Here is a 20,835-nt window from a genome sequence, read left to right as displayed (position 1 = left end):
CACATCCACATGTACACCTACATGCATACACCTCACACCTACTCACTCACACACACATTTTCATTCCCTTACCATTTCCTCTCCACGTCTCTCCACACAAAATGAACAAAACTAACATACTAACACACAATCGTATCCTTTTGTCCACTTTCTTATCAGGCCTGCTCAGCTCAGGATTATTGAGTCTCAAAAGACGGGTCTATGTAACAGTCTATCATAGGGGGAAAAAGTAAGAATTGAACAGGTAAGTCTTGTCCGAGCCATAACTGCCCATAGGGTATCTCCTGTTTCTGTAGCGTGAGGCCGCTTGATGTACAAGCACACCCTCTGGACAGGACACTAGTCTTTCACATGGCCCTAACCCCAATCTATCTCTTTAATGCTAAGTGTCAAGCAGAAAGGCATCAGTTTCCATTTTTAGATGCTTTGGTATGACTCGACTGGGCATTGAACCCCCAACCTTCCAATTTCAGGTGGACACTAATCACAAGGCCAATGAAGATGGTTTGTCTCTCCTCGAACTACTGATAAAATAATCTACTCTCATACTGTACATCATGTCACACAGTCCCGACTCTTCTAATCCTTCAATGCTTCAATGTGGTATACTAGAGGGAATATGACAGTTTCAGACAGTTTCAGCTTCTGTTGTATCCAATCCTACGCCGGTGTGTGTGTGTATCATCTCCCTGCAGACAGTTCATGAGTTCCTCAGCAGTTGAACAAAGGAATGAATGACAGACAGTCGAGTTGCTAGCTAGCTAATCCTTTGTGGACAGACTACATAACATAAATTGTATCGTAACATCTGTCAACAGTAGTTGTTTTGGCTCGCAGGTTTTTCGTCACTGGTTATTTTGACGAATCACGATTAAGTGGGCATGTGCGTCTTTTGAAATTGAGAAGGGGAGGGGGCCCGTAGACTTGACTGAAACTTGCAGAGAGAAGGGGGAGGAGCTACCGCCCTGCTTCTGCTCCTCGTTCTAGCACATTTTCTCATACGTTTCCCCTCAGAACTTAATCGAGTATCTGACGCAATTATGCATGATTTCGGAGACTACTAGCTAGCTAACTCACTTGTCATATCCAATGTACTTGACACCCATTTTAATTTGTAACATTATTCAATTAGGTTTTTAGCTGAAATATGAATATAAGTGTGTGTTTCGAAAAGCCATGTATGTATTTTTCTTTTTCCGACAGCAGGTGTATCAATATTAGCTTTGGTTTATGTGAATTCCACAGGAGCACAGGCCAACGTGGGGGCATACCAGAGAAAGGGTGCAGGAGGTTTCTCGATTCTCCGGTTCGGTTTTGGAGGCGGGAGGGGGTGCCACTGGGTGGAGCCATGTGATTTTTTTTAGGGGGGTTGTGGTGTAACTGTGCACACTCGTTTCTCTCTCACTCGCTGTCTCTCGCTTTCGCTCACTCTCGTAGTCTCTCTCGCTCACTCTCTCTCACTCTATCACACTATTACCTATGTAGTACACTACTTTTGACCAGGGTGCATAGGGCTCTCGTCAAAAGTTGTGCATTTTGTAGGGAATAGCATGCCATTTGGGATGCAGCCAAGGCCTGGCAAGGTCATAAACAGGAGGTGGAGGCTGAGTGGAGGAACAGGAAAGGAGCTCGCCGGGCCTCTTTCCCATCTGGTAATAATCCAGGAGTCTTTTCCCACTGATTCCCGAATTCGCCAGATCATCTCGAAAACTTCAGTGGTTTGGACACTGTTGCTGTGACCCGCGAGTAGGCAATCAGCCCAGAGCATCGGAGTTTGTGTTTTTCCTATCCCAATTTCATTCTGCAGTTTATAAGTCTGCAGAGAATGCGTTTCAGAATGGGTTTCTGGTGCAGGGATGAACTGTATGTGGACTGAAAGCTATACCTGCATCCCAAATGGCACCCTATGCCTCATATAGTGCACTACTTAAACTAGTAAGCAGTCTGGCACAGCATTAACACTCCTGACTCCGGACTAAACATACCCTCCATGGCCACGGGGGTTTGAGTCTCGGCTTCACCGACTGTCTGTGCCTTTCCTACCTGTTTCTCCTCCTCCTTTGTCTATCCCCATGTCTCACTTCCTACTATCTAAAACTTCACTAAAATATACAAGGAAGTTTGCACCTCTGTTCTCCCCCAAAAATCTAATTATAATAATGCCATTGTAATACCTAATCAGCTCTTAAAGAGTTAGTTCACCCAAATTACAAATGTACATATTGGTTTCCGTACCCTACAAGCAGTCATTGACAGCCACACCTTGGTTTTGACAGAATATGACAGCAAGCCACACCTTGGTTTTGTTTACCTGGCCACTGTTTCAAATGCTAAATTGTTTGCATTTGTGGCACAAGTCAAATGTAAGTCAATGGTACCTATATTAGTATTTTCGCACTTGTCCATATTATCTATAAGTCATTTCTTTGAGTTAGACAAAACATTTTAGATACTAAACAAAGGATGATTTGGACATGAATTGCACAAAAATGCCAGCCAGACTAAACTGAATTACCTATATAAATAAAGGTGAGAGAAAACAAAAAGTTATATTCCTTCCTATGTCTACTGCATCTCTGCAGTTGGCTCTCCCATTGAAATGCCTGGCTTAGAGCTGAATAGCTGAAGACAGCCCCTCTGATACCTCTGGCAGTCCGATGTTTATTTTCTTGTATATAAAATAATCTTGTAATTCAGATTCTGTAATTGTACGTTTTTATTTATTTTTTACTATTGTTTATTAAATTTGACGTCATTTTCTGCCAATGTCGTGATATCGAATTGGTAGTTACGACATTGTCTCATTTCAACAACTACCCAATGGGCTCGGGAGAGGCGAAGATCGTGACAGGTTCCCTTTCGAAACATGCTCTGCCAAGCCGCGCTGCTTCTTAACACACTGGTCACTTAACATGGATGTCAGACAAACCAATGTGTTGTAATTGTACATTTGAACCCTGATGCTATGCTTAACAATAAAACATGAATACCCTGGCTTTGATTGTCCAGGCCCAGACCCCAACCTTGGACAGGGGCTGGTTGGGGGGCTGGTTGCATGGTTGACATCATGGCAACCTAGTAATTATGGCCCTGATTAGTGGAGAGTGGAGCACAAAGCCTGGCGCTTTAATCTCTCTCTCTCTTTCTCTCTCTCTCTCTCTTTCTCTCTCTCTTTCTATCCCTCTCTGTCTCTCTTCCCCCAGTCTCTCTTTCTCTCCTGTGCTGTCTCACCCTCTCCCTTACCCCCTTCTCTATCTGTCCCTCTTTCTTTTCTCTCTACTGCTAGAGGGCTCTTTCCAAGACTTTATTTACTTTCTTCCATGGCTGAGATTCATTTCCTGAGCTCATATGCATTTCAAAAGTCTCCGGGAGGGAAGCACCTTGTTCCAGGGTGAACAAATAGTCACCGCTGTGAATACTAAACCCATCAGAGGTGTCGCGGCTGTTTGCTGCCTTCGGATTCGTTGGCAATTGACTGTCGGTCCGATGATTGACATACTTGACTCACTGTTGAATTTACTGTCTGACTGGCAATAAACGCAGAATGTATCTAATAACACAATAGCATTTTCATTAGTTTATGACCCTGTAGGCTATATGTAAAAACAAAAAACACAAACATTAAAGTGTTCAATAAATGTTATTCGTGGAGTACCTTTGTTACAACTATGAAACCGAAAGCATATGTGTTGGAATGCGGTAAGAGCATATTTTTATAACGACATAAAAATGTATACCCAATTCCGTACAAATGTGCGCAATCGCAACATTTAAACGAGGCTGCAAAGAAAACTAATGGGACTGTAGCGACTGTGTTGACTTCAAAATCTGGGGTGGGAACTACGTTTCTATTCAAGCATTGATTGACATGGTAATGGCTCTATAGTATTGGAGAAAAGTTGAAAAAACTGACCCTCCATTACATCGTGACGTGTCATGCTGTAACGTACAGCACGCGTAAAGCAACTATTTCTGTCTTACAATCTCTCTCCACCAGGTGTAGCACTTCTCTCATTTAAAAACAAGACATGGACAGTGACGGGGGTAAGGGGGGATACCTAGTCATTTTTTGCGTCGTCCCTGCAAGCGATCATGACTCTCAAAGACAATGTTTACTTCTGAAGATCACTTTAGCACCGCCCTAAAAACCCGATTAAAAATTTTACACAAACCTTCAAATAGGTATGTAATGACACATTATATAAACTCTTTGTAGTGTTTTATTTACATTTTAGAGGCGATAAGGTGATAAGTTGGACAGATCGAGTGGGGAAAAAAGCAGTTTTCCCACACGACATCTGTCCTTCTCACTACCACGCATTAGTTTTGCTTCCCCACCCGCCATTTTTAAAAAGACCCGACGTAGCTCATTGCCTTATTGAATTATGCAGAAATGGGCAGCGTGGAGCTCATGTCATTTATTTTGTTAGACAGGGGAGAAATTGTGCTTAACAATGGTATTGACATTACAGTTGATCTGGAAGTATTACGTTTTTGGGGCGCTAAAATAAGGTCAATTGTACGGACCAAGGCGATGTACAAAAGTGAGTGAGTTTACGTTTGTAGCCTAAACATCATTATAAGTGCCAAGTGTGCTGGTTAAATAGTGAAATTTGGCACAAAAGTAATGATTGCATTATCATGAATATGTGTTGATATGACGGCAGTCAAAAATAGTCAATTATTGTAAGTTTGTGCTTACGTGGTGTGCGTCTTCATGCAATGGCATCAGTTGGAGAATGTCCATGTCACGTAAACAACAAAAGCTGGTGAGTGTGTTGCTGATGTATTTTTGCAAGGGATGTATGTAGGGTCTGCTCTCTCAGTGATGACAATTTGTGTTGATAATCAGCCCGTAGCATTGTCACGGTCTTAGTTCTATCCGATGTCTCACTGTTTAATTTGGTGGTGGCGCAGGCAGCCGCTCAGTGCGTACTGTTCTGGCATTTTTGCGCTTAGGCTTCGGTGGTGTAGGTTCAGGCTGAGGCTCAGAATCAGAAGAATAATTGTCATATTTGTCATGATTCATTTCTTCCCAACCATCGGAGTCGTTTTGGTTCAGATTTAGTAAATTATGCACACTTTGTACTCCAAGTAGGCAGAGTAGACTGATAAGACTTCATTCACAATTTGTGATTACATAATTATGCATCGTTCTCTTCCCTTCACTATTCAATTCAATACGTTTTGTAGTTATTCAAATGTTGATGATGTAAATAATATTTGTTGGTCTGTGGTGTGTAATGAGGAGCAACCAGACACTGCACTTGACGCATTTATGAAACTACAGTACTTATTCCAGTTACTAATAAGCACGCACCCATTAAGAAAATTACTGTAAAAACTGGTAAATCCCATTGGATTGACGAGGAATTGAAAAATGGTATGGTTGAGATGGATGAGGCAGAAGGTATGGCAATTAAGTCTGGCAGCCCAACTAATTGGCAAACATACTGCAAATTAAGACGTGGCTAAACTAGAGAAAAAGAAACTACACTATGAAACAAAGATAAATTATATAAAGAATGATAGTAAAAAGCTTTGGGGCACCTTAAATGAAATTTTGGGAAAAAAAGCCAACCTCGGCTCCTTCATGTATTGAATCAGATGGCTCATTAATAATCACAAAGCCCACTGATACTGCAAACTACTACTACTTGGCAAGATAAGCAAACTTAGGGATGACATGCCAGCAACAAACGCTGACACGACACATCCAAGTATTACGGACCAAATTATGAAAGACAAGAATTGTACTTTTGAATTACGTAAAGTCAGTGTGGAAGAGGTGAAACAATTATTGTTGTCTATCAACAATGACAAACCACCAGGGTCTGACAATCTAGATGGAAAATTACTGAGGATAAGAGCAGACGTATTTGCCACATCTTCAATTTAAGCCTACTTGAGAGCATGTGCCCTCAGGCCTGGAGGGAAGATAAAGTCATTCCGCTACCCAAGAATCGTAAAGCCCCCTTTATTGGCTCAAATAGCCGACCATTCAGCCTGTTACCAACCCTTAGTAAACTTTTGCAAAGAATTGTGTTTGACCAGGTACAATGCTATTTTACAGTAAACAAATTGACAACAGAATTTCAGCATGCTTGTAGGGAAGGACACTCAACAAGCACAGCACTTACACAAATGACTGATGATTGGCTGAGATAAATTGGTGATAACATGATTGTGGGGGCTGTCTTGTTAGACTTCAGTGCAGCTTTTGACATTATTGATCATAGTCTACTGCTGGAAAAATGTATGTGTTATGGCTTTACACCTGCTATAATGTGGATAAAGTGTTACTTGTCTAACAGAACACAGAGGGTGTTCTTTAATGGAAGCCTATCAAATATTACCCAGGTAGAATCAGGAATTCCCCAGGGTTGCTGTTTAGGCCCCTTGCTTTTTTCAATTTTTACTAACGACATGCCACTGACTTTGAGTAAAGACAGAGTTTCTATATATGCAGATGACTCAACACTATACACGTTGTAAGGGTCCTGTGTGTAGCTGGTGTAGAGAGTCAGGCGCAGGACAGCAGATATGAGTAATCAACGTACTTTTACTCAATTAGACAAATATACAAAGTAACATAACGAGCCCACAAAGACAGACCGAATTACAACAAACAATCACTCACAAACACAACATGGGGAACAGAGGGTTAACCTCTATGGGCTAGGTGGGACGCTTGCCACTGCCAGCCTGTGGCGCGATTTTCAAAACCTTAAAAATCCTATTACTTCAATTTCTCAAACATATGACTATTTTACAGCCATTTAAAGACACGACTCTCGTTAATCTAACCACACTGTCCGATTTCAAAAAGGCTTTACAACGAAAGCAAAACATTAGATTATGTCAGCAGAGTACCAAGCCAGAAATAATCAGACACCCATTTTTCAAGCTAGCATATAATGTCACAAAAACCAAAACCACAGCTAAATGCAGCACTAACCTTTGATGATCTTCATCAGATGACACTCCTAGGACATTATGTTATACAACACATGCATGTTTTGTTCAATCAAGTTCATATTTATATCAAAAACCAGCTTTTTACATTGGCATGTGACTAGCATGTGACTAGCATTCCCACCGAACACTTCCGGTGAATTTACTAAATTACTCACGATAAAAGTTCACAAAAAACATAACAATTATTTTAAGAATTATAGATACAGAACTCCTTTATGCAATCGCGGTGTCCGATTTTAAAATAGCTTTTCGGTGAAAGCACATTTTGCAATATTCTGAGTAGATAGCCCGGCCATCACGGGCTAGCTATTTTGACACCCACCAAGTGTGGTACTCACCAAACTCAGATTTACTATAAGAAAAATTGGATTACCTTTGCTGTTCTTCGTCAGAATGCACTCCCAGGACTTCTACTTCAATAACAAATGTTGGTTTGGTTCCAAATAATCCATAGTTATATCCAAATAGCGGCGTTTTGTTCGTGCGTTCAAGACACTATCCGAAGGGTAAAGAAGGGTGACGCGTCCGGCGCGTTTCGTGACAAAGAAATTCAAAATATTCCATTACCGTACTTCAAAGCATGTCAAACGCTGATTAAAATCAATTTTTATGCGATTTTTCTCGTAAAAAAGCGATAATATTCCGACCGGGAAACCCTGTTTTTGTTCAAAGACGAAAAAATAAAAACATGCTGTCGGCTCGTGCACGCGCCCCCAGTCTCATTGTTCTCAGATCGACCACTATCCAAATGCGCTACTGTTTTTCAGCCATGGCCTGCGAAGTCACCATTCAACGTTCTGGCGCCTTCTGAGAGCCTATGGGAGCATTAGAAAATGTCACATTATGCCAGAGATCCCCTGTTTTGGATAGAGATGATCAAGAAGGCCAAGAAATAGTCAGAGAGAGCGCTTCCTGTTTGGAATCTTCTCAGGTTTTGGCCTGCCATATGAGTTCTGTTATACTCACAGACACCATTCAAACAGTTTTAGAAACGTTAGGGTGTTTCCTATCCAAATCAAACAATTATATGCATATTCTAGTTACTGGGCAGGAGTAGTAACCAGATTAAATCGGGTACGTTTTTTATCCGGCCGTGCAAATACTGCCCCCTATCCCCAACAGGTTAATTCCTTGATTGACTAATTGATGAATTGATTGTGACTGACTGATTGATTCATTGCCTTTTTTCTGTTATCACAGGATGAATTGGACCTGACAGACAAGAACAGGGAGGCAATGTTTGCTCTACCTGCCGAGAAGAAATGGCAGATCTACTGCAGCAAGAAGAAGGTGAGTTCTGACACACACACACCCACACAGAACATTATTTAGAATCAACAATATTTATCCCATTGCCCTTAGTTGAATAGACACACACACACACACTATATCCAACCTCATCTCTTGAACAGACTGTTCCCTCGTGCAGCTTCAGATTGTCAACATTCAGTCTGAAAGGGGGAACATTTTGGTTAGACCTCCCTTTCACCCCTTTCTCTTGCCATAATGTCCTTCCTTTCTCGTTCCATAACAGCGCTGGTTTACTCTGTGGTCAGGTCTCCGTGAGGAAATGACATTCTTGATAGAAAAAAGTGAGCTTGGGCCCCTTCCTCAACAGCAAATGAAATAAATACATAGGGTGTGCTTTCCAAATGGCACACTATTCCCTATGTAGTACACTACTTTTGAACAGAACCTGGTCTCTGGCGCCATTTGGGACAGGGACATGAACTTCCCAAAGTCCTTTTGGGGAGAATCGTTTTTGGCAAAGCACGTGTTTTTTGACCATGTGTTTGCAGGGCCGGCTCTAGCCTTTTGGGTGCCCTAAGCAAAAAATTGCAGTTGTACAGCTAATTTATTACAATTCTACAAGTTCTGCTATGGGGTGAAGAGACATTTTTGCAGTTTTAAAGCAAATTTCCTGCAATTTGACACATTTTGTAATGACTAATGCCATGTTAATATGATGCCATCCCAAATAATTTCCCCCGGCCAAAAAATGTCCTCCTCTGCATCACAATGGGATTCCATGAACTATTAGCGTCCGTTGCTATATCAATGGTGTGTTGACCTAATGATTAGAATTTTGGAGAACATTACAGCCTAAATGACGTTCTTTTCATCATCGCTAAGCAAACAAGGCTGATTTCCACGACAATTTTGCTGTTTAAGTTTTGTTTAGCTAATAAAATGAAAACATTACTTCTAACTACGTTTGGGTACCTTGTTAACATTACAACATGAAATCCATGTCTTAAACGCTGATACGTTTCGGAAATGGCAAAGAAAATGTGTAATCTGTTTGACACATTAGTTTTGTTAAAAAAAGCTCATCATTTATGTCCAAAAATCTCCGTCTTGTTAGCACATGATCTAAGCCCGCCGGACTTCACTTCATGAACGAGGGGAAAAAATATATTTACGTTCGTTCAAACATGTCAAACGTTGTATAGCATAAATCATTAGGGCCTTTTTTAACCAGAACATGAATAATATTCAAGGTGGACGAATGCATTCTCTTTTATAACGTATTGGAACGAGGGTACCCAACATGAACTTGCGCGCCAGGTGTCTAATGGGCCATCATCGTTCCATGGCTCTTGTTCGGTCAGATCTCCCTCCAGAAGACTCAAAACACTTTGTAAAGGCTGGTGACATCTAGTGGAAGCAATAGGAAGTGCCAAAATATTCCTCAGCCCCTGTGTTTTTCAATGGCATAGGTTTAAAGGTAATACAACACATCAGGTATCCACTTCCTGTCAGAAAATGTCTCAGGGTTTTGCCTGCCAAATGAGTTCTGTTATACTCACAGACACCATTCAAACAGTTTTAGAAACTTTAGGGTGTTTTCTATCCATATATAATAAGTATATGCATATTCTAGTTACTGGGTAGGATTAGTAACCAGATTAAATCGGGTACATTTTTTTATCCAGCCGTGCAAATACTGCCCCCTAGCCCTAACAGGTTAACAGGCAGACAGTCTAGGAAGGGGGACTTGAAGAGGGAGACTGCAAATTCCAGGGACTGCTGCTCTCTTTGTTCTGAGTGTTTGCAGTGCTAGTGTTTATCGTTAATCTGTGTATCTCACATATTATGTGCCCAGTATGATAGAGCAAAAAAACTTTCTGAGCAGATAATGACAACATGACAATAACAGTAGCTGTAGATGATGTAATGAAAAGTTGGAGGATGGTTGGTAATGGAGGACCTCAGGTGATCCACGTCTGGATGTTGGGCAGAACTCCTAGATCCTGGAGAACAGGAGCAGAGTTAAAGGGAATAGGGTAGGAGACAGAGACATAACAAGCAAACACACAGGTTACACTTTACTGTGAGAACATTTGGAGTAGTGCAGTGTTATAAATGGGAGATATGTACTTTTCAACACTTACCGATCATGTGCTATGGTGAAACAAATTTGATAGACTTGAACTCCGGCGCCACAGTCTTCGCCCTCTTAAACTTCTGGCAGGCTAGAAAGCGTACTGACCTTTAAGCAAAAAGTAACACATTGAAACATTGTGTGCTCTCTGATATGACATTCATTGAAATCATAATAATTTCAAATATAATAGAATGTGATTGATAAACAAAAGGTTATTTCACTTGCCCAGCTGTCCACCTCCTTGACATTTCCACGTCAGAAGAAGCGTAGGATCACCACCTCAAGCTGAACCTCGGCAAGACGGAGCTGCTCTTCCTCCGGGGAAGGACTGCCCGTTCCATGATCTCGCCATCACGGTTGACAACTCCCTTGTGTCCTCCTCCCAGAGTGCTAAGAACCTTGGCGTGATCCTGGACAACACCCTGTCGTTCTCCACTAACATCAAGGCGGTGACCCGATCCTGTAGGTTCATGCTCTACAACATTCACAGAGTACGACCCTGCCTCACACAGGAAGCGGCGCAGGTCCTAATCCAGGAACTTGTCATCTCCCGTCTGGATTACTGCAACTCGCTGTTGGCTGGGCTCCCTGCCTGTGCCATTAAACCCCTACAACTCATCCAGAACGCCGCAGCCCGTCTGGTGTTCAACCTTCCCAAGTTCTCTCACGTCACCCCGCTCCTCCGCTCTCTCCACTGGCTTCCAGTTGAAGCTCGCATCCGCTACAAGACCATGGTGATTGCCTACGGAGCTGTGAAGGGAACGGCACCTCCGTACCTTCAGGCTCTGATCAGGCCCTACACCCAAACAAGGGCACTGCGTTCATCCACCTCTGGCCTGCTGGCCCCCCTACCTCTGAGGAAGCACAGTTCCCGCTCAGCCCAGTCAAAACTGTTCGCTGCTCTGGCACCCCAATGGTGGAACAAGCTCCCTCACGACGTCAGGACAGCGGAGTCAATCACCACCTTCCGGAGACACCTGAAACCCCACCTCTTTAAGGAATACCTAGGATAGGATAAAGTAATCCTTCTAACCCCCCCCCCCTTAAAAGATTTAGATGCACTATTGTAAAGTGGTTGTTCCAATGGATATCATAAGGTGAATGCACCCATTTGTAAGTCGCTCTGGATAAGAGCGTCTGCTAAATGACTTAAATGTAAATGTAAAGTTTGGAAATCATGCGTTTCACTCCGAAATGGCCAGCATGCATCTCGGTCTGCATGGCCTCCTTCTCCTCCTTAGTAAAAATCATGGCCATCCTTCCAATGTATGATTGCTTAACAAGTTGGAAGATAAGAGTTGTTGAAATAGTCAAGTCCGAGTACATTTGCACTGCTGTCTTAATTTCTCTGTTTCTCTTTCCATCTCTCTCTGTCTGTCTTCCACTCTTTTCCACTCTCTTTCCACCTCCCTCTCCCTCTCTCACTTTTATTATTTATTTTTCACTTTCTTCCGTGTCTGTCTAGCGAAGACACCTAGTTAAGGGCATTTGGAATTACCATAGTTGATTACTCTTATCCATTTGATTTATCAGGTTTAACTTATAGCTAGATACCTCAATATGACAGACATATACAGGTGAAGTCGGAAGTTTACATACACCTTAGCCAAATACATTTAAACTCAGTTTTTCACAATTCCTGACATTTAATCCGAGTAAAAATTCCCTGTCTTAGGTCAGTTAGGATCATCACTTTATTTTAAGAATGTGAAATGTCAAAATAATAGTGGAGAGAATGATTTATTTCAGCTTTTATTTCTTTCATCACATTCCCAGTGGGTCAGAAGTTTACATGAACTCAATTAGTATTTGGTAGCATTGCTTTTTAATCGTTTAACTTGGGTCAAACGTTTCAGGTAGCCTTCCACAAGCTTCCCACAATAAGTTGGGTGAATTCTGGCCCATTCCTCCTGACAGAGCTGGTGTAACTGAGTCAGGTTTGTAGGCTTCCTTAATCGCACACGCTTTTTCAGTTCTGCACACAAATTGTCTACAGGATTGAGGTCAGGGCTTTGTGATGGCCACTCCAATACCTTTTGTTGTCCTTACACCATTTTGCCACAACTTTGGAAGTATGCTTGGGGTCATTGTCCATTTGGAAGACAGATTTGCGACCAAGCTTTAACTTCCTGACTGATGTCTTGCTTCAATATATCCACATAATTTTCCTTCCTCGTGATGCCATTGTTTTGTGAAGTGCACCAGCCCCTCCTGCAGCAAAGTTCCCCCACAACATGATGCTACCACCCCCGTGCTTCACGGTTGGGATGGTGTTCTTTGGCTTGCAAGGCTCCCGCTTTTTCCTCCAAACATAACGATGGTCATTATGGCCAAACAGTTCTATTTTTGTCAGATCAGAGGACATTTCTCCAAAAGGTACGATCTTTGTCCCCATGTGCAGTTGCAAACTGTAGTCTGGCTTTTTTATGGCGGTTTTGGAGCAGTGGCTTCTTCCTTGCTGAGCGGCCTTTCAGGTTATGTTGATATAGGACTCGTTTTACTGTGGATATAGATACTTTTGTACCTGTTTCTTCCAGCATCTTCACAAGGTCCTTTGCTGTTGTTTTGGGATTGATTTGCACCTTCTGCACCAAAGTACGTTAATCTCCAGGAGCGGTATGACGGCTGCGCCATCCCATGGTGTTTATACTTGCGTACTATTATTTGTACAGATGAACGTGGTACCTTAAGACGTTTGGAAATTGCTCCCAAGGATGAACCAGATTTATGGAGATCTACAAAAAAAAATGGAGGTCTTGGCTGATTTATTTTGATTTTCCCATGATGTCATTCAAAGAGGCACTGAGTTTGAAGGTAGGCCTTGAAAAACCTCCCATTGACTCAAATTATGTCAATTAGCTTATCAGAAGCTTTTAAAGCCATGACATCATTTTCTAGAATTTTCCAAGCTGTTTAAAGGCACAGTCAACTTAGTGTATGTAAACTTCTGACCCACTGGAATTGTGATACAGTGAATTATAAGTGAAATAATCTGTCTGTAAACAATTGTTGGAAAAATTACTTGTGTCATGCACAAAGTAGATGTCCTAACAGACTTGCCAAAACTATAGTGTTAACAAGAAATTTGTGGAGTGGTTGAAAAATGAGTTTTAATGACTCCAGCCTAAGTGTATGTAAACTTCCGACTTCAACTGTAACTATATCAGTGGAAGCTACTGAGGGATAGGACGGCTCATAATAATGGCTGGAATGGAGTCAATTGAATGGTATCAACCAAATGGAAACCACATGCTTGACACAATTCCATTTATTCTATTCCAGACATTATTATGAGCAATCCTCCCGTCAGCAGCCTCCTCTGAACTATATGTACAGCTAGCAACATGAAGATGACCAACTAGCTAGATGGAAAATGGTTGTTGAAAAATAGTTGTACATAGCTAAAGCCGTCCAGTTATCTAATAGAAGTTACTGTAGCTGGCTAGCTGACTAGGCAGGCTGAGGTAAATAAGTACAGTAGCTAGCAATGTAAATCTAAAAACAACTTAAATGATTTCTTCCTATTTAACAATATTTTCTTGTAAAAAGACAAATATATGGTAAAGAAAGTGTGTTCTTTCCAGTCTTTTTGGTCCTCTGAAGCAGCACGTAGTCAGCAGGTTGTCACCGTCAAAAACAGCGTCCATGGAGAGCAATTCTGAGGTAATAATTTTGCGAGGACTGAGTGAGCGTTTATGCGGTGGAATACAACTAGAACTACCTGCGTCCTCTTTCCTTCGCGACCGCTACGAGGTAAAATAGAGCCAAGCAACCAGCATAGCAATGGACACTTTGGTTCATTAAGTAATCAGGGACACTTTTTGGCAGGGGGACACTATTTGGCATGACAAGCCCCCTGGAGGTCTGGGCCCCTGGGCACGTGCGAGCCTGGTCGGTGTTCCACCATGATTACTACAAGTTTAGTATGCTTCTAGACTAACTACCGATCAAAATTGTTAGCTAATATTGCTAATTGAGTAACTGTTGGTGACTTACATAACTTATTTTTAAAGGTGACTTACCACCTGGATTCGGTCTAATGTAGTAACATTTGAAATGGTTATTTTTACATTGGATAAAAGTAGAGACTCAGAGCTACAAAATGTGACCCGATTCAGGAAACTAGGCGTATGTCGCAAGTCACGACTTCACAGGAGAGCCGTTTGAACATAAAAAATATTTTTTTATCAAAATGCGTTTTTTGGCAGAAATGCCTTCTCGAACATGTGACCTTTCATGTGCCTTAATAACAAACTTGTATGCCATCTGTAAATACGAATACAATTGTTAAATTACGAGCCTTGTTGGTTAATCCACAGAAAAAGTAGCAACCTTCCCTCTAGCCATGATTGGCTGAGATAATGAGTGGGCTGGACATGCCGAGGTAGTAGTTCGGATTGGTCTGCCATATTGAAGGCTTCAGTGTATTTGAGCTCATCGGTCTGTGTTGGTAATCCTGTCGACCGCGTCTTTTTTTTAAATGTATTGTGTGGTGGAGTTGCATAAGTGTTGCTGTCCACTTTCTGGAGGATCAAGTTTTGAAATCAGTGGAATTAGAGTATGATAGCTAAAGAGATGGAGAAAACACTTGTCTCTGGATTACCTTCAAAGTAAGGGCAACCGTGGTATGGCGTTCCTGACAGGGAGGGAGACACGTCCATCATGCTAGCTAGCTAACGTTAGCTGGCTTGCGAGTTAGCTAACGCTATGTGACGTGTGTAAAACACCCGTTGAATATGGCCAGTGTCAGTAAACATTTGCAAAAAAGCGTAATGAAATTGTTGCCAACAGAGCTGGTTAGGCTGTTTTCATGTTATCCAGAGGTAAACAAATCATCGGCCAGAGCGTCAAGTGTGTGCTCCGAGAGCGAAACGAGATGGGTAGGGCTTAAGCTTAAGAGGGTGTGAACGATGTTGAATGGGTGTAGACAAAGGAGTGCTCTTCAATACCAAAACATTCAAAGGTGATTTTCTCAAAAGTAAGTTTACAAGTTGATCAACTTTCAAAGCAGAATTACTTTCCTATTGTTCCTCAAATGCAGTGTATGATATACCATTTTGTAGCTCTGAGTCTCTACTTTTATCCAATGTACAAAACACCATTTCACATTTTGCTACATAAGACCGAATCCAGATGGTGAGTCACAAACAGTATATCATACACTTTGTGAGTCTCCCGTACTAAAACAGCCGGTCGCAGAGCCAGGAAAATATAGGCCAGGACCAAGGAACAAGTCACAACAAAAACAAGGTGTACACACCAAACACACCTCTCATTCATAGGCAGCCAGGGGTAATGGAGTACAGGGAAATGGGGAGAAGAACAGCACCACCGACTGCTTAGAATGTAGGACGATGTGCACGCAAACACACACACATACACACACACACACATACACATACACACACTTAATCACACACGGAGACATACAGACATATGCAGGCACGCATGCATGCACGCACACACACACACAAAGCAGCCATTGTTTGGTCGAGATGACAGTGATTTTAATGGGAAGTACCTCAGAGCCATAGCACGGATTAGGGAAACTTTCCTTCCCTCAGTCTCTAGAAACAGTGGCCCTCTTGTAACTTGGGCAAAACCAGCAGCTGCTGTTGTTGTTGTTGTTTTGCCTGTATGATAACATTGGGAATGCCAATAAGAGTTTTCAGAGTATCAAGTCCACTTTAGAAATGTATCTATAAAACTGCAGTGTAGTGTGTTTTAGGATCTTGAATTTAAAATATCTGTATATTTTGTAAGTATTTTTGGACTTTATTGAACCGATAGACAGTGGGGAAAGAGAGAGAGAGGTTAGAAGCCCGGATTGTAAACTATGTCGACACCGTAGACATGTGTGCCGGAGACTGCAGTGCAACTTTCTTTGAGGTCCAGAGTTGAGTTTGAGGGCTATATCAGCTGTATGAAGGCAAGCGTGTGCAAGGCGGTTTTGAATGTCAGTCTGTCACCTCATTTGTCTCTTGACCTGTGTGCACCTACCTTGTAAACTTTAACCTGTTATGGCTAGGGGGCAGTATTTTCACGGCTGGATAAAAAACGTACCCAATTTAATCTGGTTACTACTCCTGCCCAGTAACTAGAATATGCATATAATTATTGGCTTTGGATAGAAAACACTCCAACGTTTCTAAAACTGTTTGAATGGTGTCTGTGAGTATAACAGAACTCAAATGGCAAGTCAAAACCTGAGAGATTCCTTTACAGGAAGTGGCCTGTCTGACCATTTCTTGAACTTCTTTGCCATCTCTATCTTTTACTAAGGATCTCTGCTCTAACGTGACACTGCCTACGTCTTCCATGGGCGCTCAGAGCCCGGGAAAAAACAGAATGTCGTCATCCCAGCCCCAGGCTGAAACACATTATCGCCTTTCTCAAGTGGCCGATCAAGGGACTGTGGGCTTAGGCGCGTGCCCCGTCTTTGTGATTTTTCCTCTGTTTGCCGAAAAGGAGATTCCCGGTCGGAATATTATCGCTTTTTTACGAGATAAATTGCATAAAAATTGATTTTAAACAGCGGTTGACATGCTTCGAAGTACGGTAATGGAATATTTAGAATTTTTTTGTCACGAATTGCGCCATGCGCACGACCCTGATTTACCATTTCGGATAGTGTCTGGGATGCACGAACAAAACGCCGCTATTCGGATATAACGATGGATTATTTTGGACCAAACCAACATTTGTTATTGAAGTAGCAGTCCTGGGAGTGCATTCTGACGAAGACAACAAAAGGTAATCAAACTTTTATAATAGTAAATCTGATTTTGGTGAAGGCTAAACTTGCAGGGTGTCTAAATAGCTATCCCGTGATGGCTGGGCTATGTACTTAGAATATTGCAAAATGTGCTTTCACCAAAAAGCTATTTTAAAATCAGACATATCGAGTGCATAGAGGAGTTCTGTATCTATAATTCTTAAAATAATTGTTATGCTTTTTGTGAACGTTTATCGTGAGTAATTTAGTAAATTGTTAGCAAATTCCCCGGAAGTTTGCGGGGGGTATGCTAGTTCTGAACGTCACATGCTAATGTAAAAAGCAGTTTTTTGATATAAATATGAACTTGATTGAACAAAACATGCATGTATTGTATAACATAATGTCCTAGGTGTGTCATCTGATGAAGATCATCAAAGGTTAGTGCTGCATTTAGCTGTCTTCTGGGTTTTTGTGACATTATATGCTAGCTTGAAAAATGGGTGTCTGATTATTTCTGGCTTGGTACTCTGCTGACATAATCTAATGTTTTGCTTTCGCTGTAAAGCCTTTTTGAAATCGGACAGTGTGGTTAGATAAAGGAGAGTCTTGTCTTTAAAATGCTGTGAAATAGTCATATGTTTGAAAAATGGAAGTTTTTGTATTTTTGAGGAATTTGTAATTCGCGCCACGCCTATCATTGGATATTGGAGCAGGTGTTCCGCTAGCGGAACGTCTAGATGTAAGAGGTTAATTCATAGGCTAGGTTGTAGCAACCTCATGATGGGTATAGGTAACATTTGAGTATCATGTAGTAACCTAAACCTATCGCTGTTACATTGAACCGAGTGAATGGAATATGAATGATAGACATCCAATATGATGTAATGGAAATAAATAAAATACTACAAATTATCATCCTCCCTCACCTTAAACGGCACTGACCGCAACTGACAGGATGTTGAACTTATGGGCAATCACTATATATTAAACCTGCTTTAGATAGGGAAAGGCTCCAATCAAATCAAATTTTATTGGTCACATACACGTGATTAGCAGATGTTAATGCGAGTGTAGCGAAATGCTTATGCTTCTAGCTCTGACAGTGCAGCAATATCTAACAAGTAATATCTTACACAACATATACCCAATACACACAAATCTAAGTAGGAATTAATTAAGACTATATACAGCGGGAGCGGAACGGACTAAGAAACAGTAGAATAGTATAGAATACAGTATATACATATGAGATGAGTAAAGCAAGATATGTAAACATTAAGTGACTAAGATACCGTAGAATAGTATAGAATACAGTATATACATATGAGATGAGTAATGCCAGATATGTAAACATTATTAAAGTGACTAGTGTTCCATTCCTTAAAGTGACCAGTGACTTCTAGTCTATGCCTATAGGCAGCAGCCTCTAATGTGCTAGTGATGGCTGTTTAACAGTCTGATGGCCTTGAGATAGAAGCTGTTTTTCAGTCTCTCCATCCCAGCTTTGATGCACCTGTACTGACCTCGCCTTCTGGGTGATAGTGGGCTGAACAGGCAGTGGCTCGGGTGGTTGATGTCCTTGATGATCTTTTTGGCCTTCCTGTGACATCGGGTGCTGTAGTTGTCCTGGAGCGCGGGTAGTTTGTCCCCGGTAATGCGTTGGGCAGCCCGCACTACCCTCTCGAGAGACTTGCGGTTGCGCGCGGTGCAGTTGCTGTATCAGGCAGTGATACAGCCCGACAGGATGCTTTCAATTGTAGATCTGTAAACGTTTGTGAGGGTTTTAGGTGACAAGCCAAATTTCTTCAACCTCCTGACGTTGAAGAGGCTATGTTATGCCTTCTACACCACACTGTCTGTGTGAGTGGTCCATTTCAGTTTGTCAGTGATGTGTATGCCAAGGAACTTGAAGCTTTCCCCCTTCTCCACTGCGGTCCTATCAATGTAGATGGGGGGTGCACCCTATGCTGTTTCCTGAAGTCCACGATCATCTCCTTTGTTTTGTTGACGTTGAGTGAGAGGTTGTTTTCCAGGCACCACGCTACCAGAGCCCTCACCTCCTCCCTGTAGGCTGTCTCGTCATCGTTGGTAATCAAGCCTACTACTGTTGCGTCGTCTTCAAACTTCATGATTGAGTTGGAGGCGTGCTTGGCCACGCAGTCATGTGTGAACAGGGAGTACAAGAGGGGGCTGAGCACGCACCCTTGTGGGGCCCCAGTGTTGAGAATAAGTGGAGTGGAGGTGATATTTCCTACCTTCACCACCTGGGGACATCCAGGACCCAGTTGCACAGGGCGGGGTTCAGACCCAAGGCCTTAAGCTTAATGATTAGCTTGGAGGGTACTATGGTGTTGAATGCTGAGCTATAGTTAATAAACAGCATTCTTACATAGGTATTCAACAGCCTGATCAATTCTATGCAAAGGAGATGTGTCACGCTGCATGAGGCAAATAGTGGTCACACCAGATACTGACTGGTTTTCTGATCCACGCCCCTACCTTTTTTTTTTAAGGTATCTGTGACCAACAGATGCACATCTGTATTCCCAGTCATGTAACATCCATAGATTAGGGCCTAATTTATTCATTTAAAGTGACTGATTTCCTTATATGAACTGTAACTCAGTAAAATATTTGAAATTGTTTCATGTTGCATGTATATTTTTGTTCAGTGTAATATTATTTATATAATTAGTATAACATCAATATTATATATCATTTTGACCTCAGACCTTGCATCCATAGCGCTGTCTATGAATTTGAGAGTGGTTACATTTCTCCAACCTCATCCCTCAGCTATTTACCAAAACAATGGTGGGGTGTAGGGTTTGTTTGTGTCTGAACCTATTACCTATTACCTACCTATTACCCACTACCCATATTTGTTGTGTCACAAATAACACCCTATTCCCCTTTTAATGCGCTATATAGTCTGATTTGCCTAAACAGAACAAAAAACAAATCACGTTTTAGTTGTTACATGCTTCCGTAAACAACAGGTGTAGACCCACAGTGAAGTGCTTATTTATGGGTCCTTTTCCAACAATGCAAAGAGATATAAAATAAAAAATGTAAATAGTGACACAAGGAATGAATACACAGTGAATAACAAATAACAGTAACAAATAACAATAACATGGCTATATACAGGGCCTGTGTTTACCCTTTGCCTTTTTGATGGCTCGTTGGTCGTGGTGGGATTTCTTATAATGTCCTGATTAGTGTCCCACTCCTTGAAAGCGTCAGCTCTAGCCTTTAGCTCAGTGCGTATGTTGCCTGTAATCCATGGCTTCTGGTTGGGGTTTGCACGTTCAGTCACTGGGGACGTCGTCGTCAATGCACTTATCAATGAAGCCAGTGATCTTTGTGGATGGTGTGCTCACTGTAGTGGCGGCTTCACTCACGGCTGTCACAGCTTTGGACAACTTCTCTAAGGGATTCAGGCAGAATGCCCTAGCATCTCACTGAAGGCCTGGGAACCCAGTTAAAGGAACCGACTAGCCCTCCATTAACCAGAGAATGGGAGAAACATTTTAGGCCGTTGTAGAGGTAGCCAGGGGTCGAAATCAGCCCGTTCCAGAGCTAACAGCTTGCCTGGCTACAGAAATCAGTGAATGAGCGAGTTGGAGTGAGTTACGGCCAAAACCAGGATTTTTGCGCTTCAGAAGACATGAAAGTGAAATGGGCTCCCTACAATCTTGGAAACACGTGTGTGTGTGTGTGTGTGTGTGTGCGCTCGCGTGTGTTTGTG

At 41.9% G+C, this 20,835-nt stretch overlaps 1 protein-coding gene across 4 annotated transcripts in view; it reads left to right on the top strand.

Annotated features, from left to right (window-relative positions):
• daam2 (dishevelled associated activator of morphogenesis 2) overlaps window positions 1-20,835 on the top strand; it is a 247,030-nt gene that overhangs the window by 116,886 nt on the left and 109,309 nt on the right. For all 4 annotated transcript variants that reach the window (XM_014126175.2, XM_014126170.2, XM_014126174.2 and 1 more), the window contains exon 3: window positions 8,179-8,268. In XM_014126175.2, coding sequence (XP_013981650.1) covers window positions 8,179-8,268 — 90 coding nt within the window. The remainder of the gene's footprint in view (window positions 1-8,178; window positions 8,269-20,835) is intronic.

This window comes from Salmo salar, chromosome ssa11, assembly GCF_905237065.1.
Source record: "Salmo salar chromosome ssa11, Ssal_v3.1, whole genome shotgun sequence".
In the NCBI taxonomy this organism is placed as follows: domain Eukaryota; kingdom Metazoa; phylum Chordata; class Actinopteri; order Salmoniformes; family Salmonidae; genus Salmo; species Salmo salar.
Note: the sequence above shows the minus strand (reverse complement) of the source record. Positions and strands in the feature narration are given on the sequence as shown.